Raw genomic sequence first — 13,383 nt, 5'->3', positions numbered from 1 at the left:
ACAGAGAAGTGTCAGGAATGGAATTTTATTTTGTTACATGAATATAATTATGTAAATGGATTTAAAACATGTTTTATATATTTTGGTCTACTTTTCTTACCATGCAACCCCTTTAAGTTGCTTGTGTAAATGTTTTGGATGTTGTCATAATGTAACTGAAAACAACCATTAAAATAAAATGAATGCAACCTATCACTAATGCCTACTTCATTCAGACAAAAGTGCTTTTCTAACAAATATATAATTGTCTATATTTCCCTGGTCTGCAACCAAGCTTTTCTTAACACGTTTTATAGATTAACACAACTTCACATGACCGCATATCTGGTGCAGATTTTGGGATCCAAATCCAAACTAAATAAACAGTCGACACTTTATATATACCAATATTATAAATATAAATACTTGATGTTGTTATGTGTGGTTAATTGGTTAAAATTGTGAAGGGGGTTGGGGTTAAGCCCATGCTCTACAAGCAGTGACCTGACATTTAACAGGTCAGCCTGTGGGGGGCGCTGCAGTCAGCAGAACAAAGGGACCTGTTAACCACCAGACAGCCACCACAACAAGAGTCATTGTGCATGAGTGAAAACACTTTTTGACACTAATTCCAACAGCATCATAACACACTGTGGTGCTGAGCTAATGTGCTGAATGTGATTCAAAGTGCATCACACCTTCACCTCTCAAAGCAGAAATGCTGTCTTTATGCTCTTGGACATTCATCTTTATAGTAGCATGTTCCTGGGGGTGTTTAGAAACTCCTGACAGCGCTTCTGTCTTGTTCGCAAGGGAAAGAGCTATAATTACATCTAGTTTGTCCGCTGTATCTGCCTTCTATCAAAGAAGAAGAAGAAAAAAAAGCTTTTCCTCTCAATCCCCGAGGGGGCTATGACAGCCCCTACACCCCATAGCCCCGCCCACCCCTCTGCCCTATCTCAGGCATTAACATGCAAAAAACAACACAAGTCACGGAAAACCAAAAATCTTGCCAAAAAAAAAAAAAAAAGGAATCCACAAACAGTTTTTGGGGGGTGGATTAGCGTCGGGTGATGCTTCGGGCCCTTGCGAGCGTAAAACCCGACGATGGCCTAAAGTTGGGAAATAGGAAGCAAAGGAAAAGTTGTGTTTGTGAACAGGTTGGGAAAGTTTTGGCCCCCACAAAAAAAAAAAGAAGTTGCAGCGATTTTCCTCCTTAGCATCGATGCGGTTTCAGGAATCGACAACATGTAAGTTGATTAAAGACAACTCACCTAGTTATTTACTTGAATGTGTATTGCTTGCTTTGTGACTTGTTTAAGCTCGTTTAAAAATAGTGATTTTTGTGTTGTTTTTTTTGTGTGTGCCGTTAGGCTGCGTGGGGTAAAAATGGACCACAACTCCAAAAGGTGCTCGGATCTGCATCATCCGTGGAGTTCAAACGTGCGCCTGTGAAATCTGAACAAAAGGAAAGACATGAACAATGGCAGAAAGAGAGAGAAAGAAAGCAGCCGTGTATCGCAGCGTCTCTTTCAAAAAGTTGGGCTCCTGGAGCGCCAACAAGAGCGAAGACCAACAACACAAACCAGAGCATTTGGAGGCAGCTTGCGTCGCCCTTCCCCCGGAGCCCAACAAAGCGGAGCAGCCCTTGGCGACGCATAATGTCAGTGTGTCAAGAAAAGTTTCCAAAATCTCTGCCACCGCCACCGCCGGCCTCCCGACCGCAGACCCAAAGAGAGCCTGCTCTACTCCTCTCTCCTCTATTTCTCCATCCATCCGACAACTCACTGAGAAGTTTAGCTCCGGGACGCACAGAGCTTCGCCGGGAGACGGCGCAGCGGCGACGCGGGGCAGCAGCACTCTTCCCCGGGCTAGGGGCTCCAGGAGAGACGGGTCTCCGTCTAAAAACACTTTTCACGAGGACAGCGGCGGTGGATATTTCCAGGATAGCGACACTACTGCTGCGGAGTCACTGACAGACAGTAAAGTGCAAAAGTGCCACTCCGAAACTGACTCCGCGTCGGGCTCGGAAAAACGGAAAAGCCAGAAGCGTGTTTTTACGAGTTTATCAACCGACAGCGACTCCGGTAAGAGAGATTATTCACACATCAATGCATGTTCCTCTGAGCCCAGAACGACTGTGACTACAGATGAGGAAGCGGATGTTACTATTCGAGGGGTTCCCCCACCCTGTAAATACCACAGGAGTTATATCTCCACACACCAAGGTGAATTTATTCCTCTGCACCCCGACAAGTGGCCCAGTGTCACCAAAATCAGACAGCTTTTTGATGAGAGACAAGGCCAAGCTACGCAGCAGCACAAGACTGACTCTTTCGAGAATTTAAAAGCGGCTGGCAGAGGACATCTACATGAGCTCAGCCCCAGTGAAAGTGCTCTCCTCTCGCCTTGCAGCTCCACGAACGAAGCCAGTAGCCTGTCTTTGCATGACAAATACATAGTTGGAGCACAAAGCAGAGAAAGCACCGCTGCTCCAGAGACCTTTTGTCCCGGGATGGACTTTTATTCCAAAACCGACGACCAGCATCACTCAAATGATGAGGAGCCAGACTTGGAGACGCAAAGTTCTAATAACGACAAAGTTTCTGGCATAAACACTTTTCAAAGCGGCAGCGGTAGCAGCCGTATTTGCACTGGGGGAGGTCCCTACCAGAGGATTAACCCATCCCCATACAGGTCTCATAGCCCCCGCACTGAAGCAGAGGCTGCCCACAAGACCCACAGGACGACGGGGTTGACATCTGAACCCAGCCCTGACCTTCAACCCCCTGCTACTTCGTCTTGGAGTCGACCGGAGAGCTTGGACACCTCCTCCTGCTCCTCCTCTCTTCAGCAGCCGACAGTGAGGGAGAGAAGGGATAGACAGGGGGTCGGGCTGCCCAGGGATAGTTTACATTCCTCACATAGCTCCTCTAGAGAGCCAGCCCCCACCTCCTCCTCCCCCTCCTCTGCTCCAGCTCCAGATAAAGCCATTACCTCCTCCTCTACTGTAGCTCCCTCCACCAGGTTAAGAGCCCCAGAAAGAGTTGTCTCTCCCCTCAGCTCCCGCTGGAGGTTTAGCTCTGGAGACGAAGAGGAGGTGCACACCAGAAGAAGAAGAGGAGGTGGTGGTTGGAGTGTTCCTTCTGGCCCTGCTCCTTCCATCTCCCACAGAGCAGGAGAAAGGGGCACCACTGAGCGAGGAGTTAGCTATTTATCCCGTAGTAAAAATGGTTGGTGGGGTGCTAAGGGCATTGGCAGGTCTTCAGGCAGTGAGGAGGACAGCCCTGGTTCTTTAGGCCCCCATAGTCGAGAGGCAGTGCGCCGTCGCTCGCTGAGAAAGAAGAAGAAGGTCAGTGGAGCTGCTCTTGCAACAGGCCGTGATGATTATGATGATCATGATGGCGAATCAGAAGACAGCGACAGTGACAAGGCCTTGACAATGGAGCACTTAGAGAGGGACCACCAGCAAAACGCAGGAGGAGACTTTGCGGGAACTGTATCTCGGAGCCACTCTGCAAGAGAACCCAGCATTCACAGTAACAGAGCCAGGGTGCAGCAATGGGAGCGCATCTCATCACATGCCACATCCACGACACTTCCTGGTGTATCCCGAGTGTCAAAGGTCAATATCCCCCCCTTTGTTTCCAGTCCTGGTGATTCACGTTGCAGCAGCCGATACTCCAGCACTGAGACACTGAAGGAGGAGGACCAGGTTGGCGGCGCCAACCGTGCAGGAAATGCGTTCTTTTATACAGGCGGAGCAGGAGGCAACACTAGCAGAACTGCATCCTTGTCCATGCTGAGTAAAACTTACCATGGGAATTTTACCATGTACCGTTCCCCAAGCTTTGGCCACGGGGACAACTTCTCTCGTAACCCTGTGCGTGTGCGCCCAGCTACTCTGCCCACAGTCACCCCCCTATCTACTGTACTTTCCAGAGAAGACGGGGTATCTTCAGGGGTTAGGGGTGGTGAGACAATAGCATTAACGAGGCCAACAGGTGGGGATGGGGTGGATGATAATGATAAAAACAAAATATCCATGTCCAACCCTGATATCACCTCAGAAACTATGTCCCTCTTAAGCTTTCTGAAATCTGACCTGTCAGAACTCAAGGTGCGGAAAACAAGTGGAGACAAATCCGGGGTTGCGGAGGGGTCGGCGGTGTACAGGATGGGCTCACGGAGTCAAGGTGGTACCCTGCTACCTTCTGGTCGTCGGCCGTCACTGAAAGACCTCACTGCCACCCTGCGGCGTGCAAAATCCTTCACTTATTCAGACAAACCCACAACAGCAGTGAGGTGTTACTTGACTGGTGGCGCCACAAAGAGGAGCTCCTCTGAGCAGCAGCTTGACTTGGATGGAGAGGGGGATAGAGGGAGGGTGTCTGTGCCAGATAGGGAAGTAGAAAGTGATGGGGGTGATTTTAGGGTTGGGAGAGGACAAAGAATGAAGGATTATGGATTTGATGATGAGGAAAGAATGCCAACTCCATTGCAGGAGAGGTACGTGCAGGAAGCGAGGCAGGTCATTCGAGATATCTGCCAGATGAGTACCAGAGAAGATGATGATGTATTTGTCAGGAAAACTGACGATGATTTGGAGGATGAATATTTCCAGGTCAAGAAAACAAATGAGAAGGAGAAAGCTGGAGTGACTGTTAACGATCAGGCAAGGACAGATCAAGAGGCTGAGTTTAAGAACACAAAAGACAGGGATAAACATGAGAGCGAGAGAGAGAACAGGGAGAGGGAGAGGAGTGAGAGGGATGGACAAAGTGTGCAGTTGGAAAAGCTGAACAGCAGGGGCACAGAGCACAGAGAGAAGGCAAAGAGACAGAGCAGAGAGACGGAGGGAGCCTTACTGAAGGGTGACTCGGAGGAGAGCATGTTCTACGACCGCTCTGTGGATGAACTTTCAGGCCATGAGTCTAGTTTAACAGATGAAGGGATTGTAACAGAGCCGGAGACGGGCCCCAGTGACCCCTCTGAAAGGTCATTCCTGTGTTCAGCAGGGGTTAATTTGGGGTCGCGAATTGCTAAGGACGTGCTAGGGCAGCCTGTCACCGTATGGAAGCAGTCCGCTCTCCATAAGGCAGAGGGTTTTAAGCAGGAGAGAGAGGAGATGGCGGCGAACAGCGTGAATTGTACATATCGTCTGAATGAAGTCAGCATACCTCCCTCCTTGCCTCATCCTGTGTGTATGGCTGAAAGTGACAGTATCAACATGGAGCCGAGCAGCACTGCCGGTGAGGAGATCAACACCAACAGTGCTGTGTCGCAGAGGTCAGCTGGCACCGCAGGAGGAGGAGGAGGACTTGAAGCCCCTGCAACACCAAGTTCTATCCGTCGAAGACGCAAGTTCTCCCCTTCTGGTAATAACACGGGCTCCGATTCCAGCAATGGCAGTAATGCAGATTCAACAATAGCAGCCGTTGGAAATGGGGAGTCCACAGTCTACCGCTCTCTCAGTGACCCCATGCCTCAGCGGCACTGTTCTGTAGCAGAAGAAGGAAATACCAATTTTTCCTCCGTAGACAGCAACCTGCTAGGATCCCTTTCTGTCAAAGGGGGAGGTGCTCCAGATGCCTCCAGTGTGGCCACCATGTCAGAATACAAGGGCAGTGCGGCCAGCGACTTGTCAGTTTACAGTGATGGCGGGCTCCGGGATGATGCCGTTCGGGACTACAGCGGGGTGATCAGGAGCATTGTAGCTGAGCCCGGTGCAATGGACAGACTGATGACGGATGACCATGGCAATGGCAAAGCTCCCAAGAAGAAGTCATTCAGTGATCCCAGTCGCCGCAGTGATGCCCCATTACTCTCCCAGAATGACCCTCAATTCAAAGGTCAGACCGGCGGCACTCAGCCAATCAGTGAGTTGGATCAACCTGGTCAGATCCCACCTTCCAGCAGTGAGCCAATTCTGAGTGAGCAGAGAGAAGAACTATGGGAGCCAGAAGTGAAATCTAAACAAGCTTTGCCGACACAGCCAACCATTAAAAACCTCAAAGCTCGCTCCCGGTCAGAATGCTCCCCCAATTCTGATAACCATGATGATGAAGATTATGATGTAATAGACCAAGGTGAAGAAGAGACAGAGGTGCAGAAGTTTAACTTTAACCTCAAGCTTGCTGAGGTTCTGTCACCTAGAATGGTTCGTCGGCCCGCCAGAAAGCGTCCAAACAGGCTGGCTCAGTTTTTCCCCCATGAGGACCCGTTTGAGCCCTCAGAACTGGGTTCAGAGGAGCAAGACGATCAAACAAACCTCACCCCTCCCCTTCCCCCACTGCAGTCCAAACCCAAAATGAGACCCAAGCATGTTCGCCATACCAGCGAACCTGCCACCTTCATCCCCATCTCCCCACCTCCACAACTGCAGCCACTGAAGGAAATGGACTGTCTTGCCACTGCAGAGCCTCCAGCCTCAAGTAAACCTCCAGGAGATGAGGCCCCATCACTGGAGGATGTGACCCAGAAATATATTCTGGAACTGAGCACTGCTGAGGGCCCAGGGTCTCTTCCAACAGCCAGGGATGGAGCAGAAGGCTCAGTGTCGACTTCAGAGGGGCCCAGCGAGACCGGCACCAGTGGAATTACAGAAGCTGGATCACAGAAGAAGAGCACAGAGGATACAGCATCCACGGCTACCCCACAGAGGACCAAGCCCAGAGTGGTGAGTCCACATTTTTTTTTAAACATTTTCAATGCAGTGTGCGTGTGTTTGTACAATTGCGAGGCTGGCACGCTCAATGTTCTCTCGTTACATGCTGTCTTTGAGTTTGGATGATTAATGGTTTCAATTTGTTTTTTTATTGAGAGAGAAAGGGGGTGTAAGTGATTTGTAGTTGGCCTTTTCAGATGTCTCAAATATGGTGGATTTAAGTGTAATAATGGAAGATGGATTGGATTTGAAGTTACGCCAGTTACAACAGCCCATCATTTTGTGCTGTACAGTTGGCTTGTTCTTATGGTCGACACCTCAAAGTGCATGTGTGTGCCTGTGCTTTTTATGAAGTGTTGTGAATCGGGGCCCATATGGTAAATTTCAGAGTGCATTTGGGAGCAGTACTACAATACAGGAGCCATTAAAGGCTGAGCAGTGTTAAACAAACATCAGAGGATGTTATTAGTTTGATTAAACAAATCTCAGACAAAGGGCATTAAGGAGTGCACCAGGGCCTGCTGTGTGTGTGTGTGTGTTTTCATTTATTTGTTTCATCCAATATTGATTGTCTCTGTGCCAGAATCATAGTCACAGAGAGAGAGTATAATAAACAGTTCGCCCAAACACAGTGTGTGTGGGTGTGTCTGCGATGCTGCATTTACTCAGTAGTGTCTAAACATTGGCAGACTTATGGCTTGTTCTATCATAGCAATGCAGGTTAACTGTTAAGGCTGACGCTAAATCAATAACATTATGATTATTCAGAACAATAAATTAATTGTGGTTTTAAACTTACTTTGTACAATAAACCTCAACTGATTGAAAAAAACCTAAATACAGGTAAAAATGCAGACTCATCATCCAGTTCTTTGCTTTCAGTACATCACATTTTTTCATTTATTTCATTTTTGTTGCAGTGTCTATTTTGCAGCCCTCTGCCTGTAGTTACTTGTGATTTGTCCCGGTGAATGTTTCAGTAATGTGGACCGTGTTGTTTTCATTTGTGAAAAAGAAAAACATTTTTGTATGCCTGTTGCTCCTTGACTTTGACATTTTCTCACAAAGCTGCTTTGCTGCCCATTGATATTATTTCCAGCTATTGCCCCGGTGTTCATTAGGTTTTGATTGTATTACCCCGGCCCATTGTCCTTCTTAGTTGCCGTAGAGACAGTAGCAGTAGCTGGCGAGGGACCTCACCAGGCAGGAAATGGATTGAGGGAAATGGGAAGTTGTTGTGGTTACTGAAGTGTTTGATGATGTCCAGAATTACCGGCAGGCGCGTGTGTGTGTGTGTGTGTGTGTGTGTGTATTATGAACTGCTTTCCTCTTGTGTGTGTGTGTGTGTGTGTTGTTTGTCTGGAATATATCAATGGCTTGGAGACCAGAGTTTTGCCAGTGTGTTTAGAGCGCTGCGCTGCAGTCCTGGTGCATAGTGACTGTGTTTGTGTGTGATTCTGACCGGATGTAATAACTGTGCCGAGCTAAAATAGAACACAGAGTGAGAGTTTTTTTCCTTTTGTGGAGACTGGATTGGCTTCACCCATTCTGATATCAAAATCTCTCATTAATTTGATCATTATCTGTGTTTTTGATTTACCTTTCTTCACCGTTCCTTTGTGCCTTTCTTACTTTTTTCCTCTTTTGTTATCAGTCCAGATGTTGGGTCCACGTCTGTAGTCTTAAATACTGTCAGCATGTCACATTTTTAGCTCATACCCTGTGGAAATGTACCTTTTCTAATATAAATTCTCCTCATACATGTTTTCTTATTCTGCTCTTTGCTGTCTCCGCTTGTGTCTCGGGAACATTGCAGCGAAGTGAGGTCATAACGTTTGTCTTGGTGTGAGGCAGGCCTCCGAGACAAATGTCAGGTACAGAGAGAGAGAGAGAGACAAAAAAAAGAAGAGAGGTGGAAGGAAATGCTTTCTGGCTAAAAAAGAAAGTAACAGGATCAAAATAGAACTGAGAGAGAGAGCTGAAGAATGAAACTTTGGAGGAGGGAGGGGGGGTTGAGGGAATAAAAGGTAATGGGAGCCGACAGTAGACCTTTTAGTTGAAACAGAGATGGGTCATATCCACAAAATCTGGATATCCTCAAATATTATTTACCAAAGTATTCAAAACCATAATGTTCTTACATGAACCTTTTTTTAGAAGAAGAAAATCCTAAAACTTTTCAAGTTGTGTTCTCAAATGTTTGATGTGCTTCTTCACATTAATACAAACTCTGATGTAAGACATCTGTTTATGAGAGTTTGGTTTCATAATATTAGTGCATGGAGAGACATTGTTGATAATACGGTGTTGTCAACCCCAACTGGAACATAAAACCACTGACTTTACTCATCTTTTCGTCCTCTGTTTTGCCCACATTTAGTCCACCACATATGTTAAATAGGTAACCACAGTTGTGAAAGTCAAATATGCAACACACACTGGTTTTTCTTTCACTTGATGGATTATGATTCCTCTTGAATGAGTGTGTGTTTCTGTTTGTGTAGTTTTCACTTTAGCAGGAAGCAGGAATGTGGCCCATCTTTCCTTCTCCTCTTGTTGCATAACGGCCTCTTTAAAACAGCTGAAGCCTCCCAAGGAGTCGCTAGGATGTTCGTGTCATTAGAGGACATGGTTAACATTAAATATTTCTTTAAAACCATGCCCTTTTAAAACAAAATAAGCCAAACAAAAGCCAGCAGTAGACAATAAAATGAGCAACAGTTATGCAACAGCAACGTTTAAATCAGTAAACCATATTAAGATCATTCAGCAATATGTCTTTGTATGTGCTTTTTTCATATCCTCGAAATGAAGAAATGGCAGATTTCTACTCATCGCTTTCTTTCTTCTGTCGGACGCGAGTCAGTGATTTATCGTTCCTCCTATAGATGAGGCCAGTAGGTTGTGAGAGGATGCTAGCTGGAGTGCTAATGGGGGGGAAAGAGCGAGAAATGGAAAGAAAGGAGACGGACAGGTTGGTTTGTGCTCCGCTCTGCATGGATTACGTCTAAAAGCTCAGTGTTTATAGCTTCAGATTTATGACTGACTTTGTTTTATCAGGCCACCCACACGGAATCAAATACTTTCCTTCTATCGGGTCTTTTTTTTTTCTTTCACTCCCCTGTTGTAATCCCCACTCCTCCCCAGATGTAGCTGTGCTGGGCAAGAGCAGTAAACACAGAGATACTGAAGCTGTAAGCTGATTTGCTCTTGGCTTATAGGTTTAAATACTTATTGAGGGGCTAAAACAGCCTTTTTTTGTAGAATATGGATGTTTTCAGGCAATCACAGTTAAACTGCAGCAGCCAAAATGGCCAGACAAGCTCCAGCATTCCACTTCCGACCACATCTCAATCAGGGCTCTTTCCATTAGATGTGGAAAAGAGACTTTGTGTCATCACTGATTGGGGCGTGGCCATGTCGCCACATTGGGATCAGTGCAGCAACTGCTTTTGACAGCCAGGGGCAGTGATTGCATTTGTTGGTTAAAATGTCAGGGCTGCTAATGGACCTCTATTATGTTATCAAAGTGTATCATCAAACCTTTTTCATTTTGTGATCAATGGAGAGGAAGGAGTTTATCCGGTGGCTTGCTCTTTTGAACACAGATGTAAACGTAGAAGTTAAAGGACACATTGCACCATAAAAGATATAGTGTGGGTGTAAGAGGTTCTGTTTTTTTTTTCATGTAAAGGTCACCCTAGATTTAGTGATGTCAGAAATATTGAGGGATGCTGGGCGAGGTAAAGGTGAAGGTGAGATGAAAGCACGAGGATGTGGTTTGGTCTGGTTGAAGGTTTCCCTGACTCGGCAGATGTGAAAGAGGAGGTGGGATGAATCAGAAGATCAAAGGGGCCACACTGTCGATATCTGCGGCTTCAGTGGCACAAAGGCAGCCTCTGACGCTTTTGAGTTTACGAGCAAAAAGCTTGCACCTAAAAAGGATCCATCGCTTACCGGGAGAAAATGTATTTGTCATTTTATGTTCCTAATAAGATAGCAGAGAACATCTCCTACCTCCAGCCGTCTTGTCCTCTACTCACTTCTCTCTCTCTCTCTCTCTCTCTCTCTCTGTCACACACTCACACACACACACACACACACACACACACACACACACACACACACACACACACAATATTGCCTTTGGGACAGGCACAAGGAAAATGTTTTGTGTTCCTCTGAGTTGAGTGAGAGAGTGTGTGTTTGGGGGGGTTGATTTAATAATAGACCTATCTGGTTTGACAGGGGGCAATTTTAGAGATGCTGAGGTTATTTTCATGGATAACTGTAGCCAACTGTGTGTGTGTGTGAGCCTGTTTTTGGTTTAACATTTGTGCAGCCAGCGGAAATCAAAAGCTCCTTTGCAGAGTTCACTATATTGTTTCCTGTAACACACTTTTCTCTCTTCGCTCCATGCTGCATAATATGCAGCTGGTTAGCTTAGCTTAGCATAAGGACTGGACATGGTGAGGAACAGCTAACCTGGCTCTGCACAATTTACACATGATATCTTGTAACCGCAGCGTTAATCCAAAAATGAAGGTTTTACAGGCGCTTATGTACAGTACCCCCCATAAATCATCCAAATGTTGCTTTTACACTTTGCATTTTGTGCAGATTCAACAAATGAGAAATAAAGTGGGTTTTTTTTTTCAAATTCTTGAGCTTTAGAGGTGGTGGACTTATTTAGTTAGCCTGGCTCTGTACAAAAGGTAAGGAAAGGAGAGCAAATAAGCTAAAAATGTGGAACTATTCCTTTACTTTCCAAACAAGTGTGAGAATAATCAGTGTTTTTTATTCCCGGCTTTTGAGCATTTAAAAAAATGCAGGTCAACGCAACTCAAAGGATGATGTGGTATCACTGAAAACAAATTGCAGCATGTGATGCGACTCCATCTGGTTTCTCACAGAGGGAAAACAACTCTGTGGGAAAATTGGGTGTCTTTGGTTTGTGACAGATGCGGTGCTTTGGAAATCTTTCACTTTTAAGGACAGGCCTCGTAGCTCGCCAGTGCAAAGACAGTTTGAACCTGCCAACAGCGGGTTCTTCTTCTGTCCTCCTCTTTGTTATCCTCGTTTCTAGTCCCAGTCGCTCCCCCCCAGACACACTCTTTCTAACTTTCTCGGCCTGTGTGGATCCACCCAGTGTAATTACAGAGCAGTTTGCTTATGTAAGGAAAGCCTCCACTGAAACAGCACTTTTTAGCAGAGCTGCTCTTTCAGCTTTTTTTTCTGTGCACACGCAGAATGCTGTATACTAACATGTGTGTATGTGTGACACAAATAATGGTTTCACATGCTTTTTGAAAATTGGGACGTTTGTTAAAGATTGTTGTTGTGTGTGGCATAGATTTACAGCACGATATATCTTTTGCAAGATTTCTCAATCATGTTTGCCTTCCTTGTAGGTTTCTGTCCAAGTTATACATCTGCAGGCCACGTGGCCATAAAAATGTCTGTTTGTTGATGATTCACCTAATGCAAGGCTGCACTGTCAGCTGCCAAGCTCTTAAGTGGAATCATCTGAGTTCTAAATCACAGTTGGCGCTAATTGGTTTCTTCTTCTTCAAAAAAGGAACGAAAATGTAAGAAATTGACTTGTCTCAAAAAAATCTATTACAGATACATGGAAGAAGTCGAGGGATACCAACTCAAGGGTTTAGTCTATTAGTTTCTCCTGTCAGCATTTAATTTAATAGTCTGGTGAGCACCAGACTGTTATGTTTGTGCAAGGTAAAGCGAGAAGTTAGAAATAGCAATTAGCGGCATTATAGTCATCCTACACCGGCCCACATTGCACTAACCAGCCAGCAGCTTAGAGGGCTCTCTGCTGCGGTTTTCTTTTGCCTACTTTTCACAGTCACTGCTATCAAATACTGTGAAATGAGTGATGATTGATGAATCAGTCAATTGATTCATAGTTACCCATCCTAAAGTCAAAGATATTGATTAAGGATTAGTCTTTTTTTGGTTCCCAAACTTCTCAAACATGAGGATTGGCTGCTTTTCTCTATTTAAAATAAATGCAGACTTTTGTTGGTTTTGGACTCGTCAATCTTTGATTATTATTAGTTTTTCTATTTATTAGATTGAACAGTTGATTGCTTATCTAATAAGATAAAGTGGGTTGTTTTTATGGCATATGATACCATCCCTTTTAAAGATATCGAGGTATGAACGTGAGCTGAAACAGCAGCATTGGTTTGTAGCCTGTCAGGAAGCTAATGAATAAACCCCTATCAGCTTGGATGGATAGTAATGGAGAGTTAAAATGTTTTCCTTTTGTATCGTGGCTCTGCCAGCATGGGCCCACCTGCTGCTGCTTGTGTGTTTTTGTGTCTCATTACAGAACTCACAGTCTCAGGTGATTCCCAAGAACTGATACCAGTAACAGCTGTGCTCGGGCTAACCAAGCTGTTGTGTGCACAGTGAAGCTAACGAGTAAACTAACACCATATTTACCCCCACACTTAATCAACCTGTCAGCGATGGTGCAGAAGTTATTGCTCATTCTGGAGAAAACAGCGTTTATTATCCTGTGAATGTGTGAATGGGGGAGTAATTTTGGACAAAGCAGGAGTCAGCTTGTTAAACAAAGTTAAACTATTTGAACTTCATTGCCCAGCAAGGTTACAAGGTTCAATTTATTGTCATTGTACAATTTGCACAAAGCTATTTGGTTTGTATTCCCATTTGCTACGCCGGACGATGGAATTTGCGGTCTGACTGCCTGA

At 45.5% G+C, this 13,383-nt stretch overlaps 1 protein-coding gene across 1 annotated transcript in view; it reads left to right on the top strand.

Moving 5' to 3' along the window:
- Nucleotides 1–928: 928 nt before the first annotated feature.
- Nucleotides 929–13,383, top strand: part of arhgef17 (Rho guanine nucleotide exchange factor (GEF) 17) — a 50,831-nt gene continuing 38,376 nt past the window's right edge. Inside the window, exons 1-2 of the mRNA XM_084019151.1 lie at nt 929–1,229; nt 1,353–6,658. Coding sequence (XP_083875277.1) covers nt 1,463–6,658 — 5,196 coding nt within the window. The 5' untranslated portion in view covers nt 929–1,229; nt 1,353–1,462. The remainder of the gene's footprint in view (nt 1,230–1,352; nt 6,659–13,383) is intronic.

Source organism: Eutrigla gurnardus (assembly GCF_963514095.1).
Source record: "Eutrigla gurnardus genome assembly, chromosome: 10".
NCBI lineage: Eukaryota > Metazoa > Chordata > Actinopteri > Perciformes > Triglidae > Eutrigla > Eutrigla gurnardus.
Note: the sequence above shows the minus strand (reverse complement) of the source record. Positions and strands in the feature narration are given on the sequence as shown.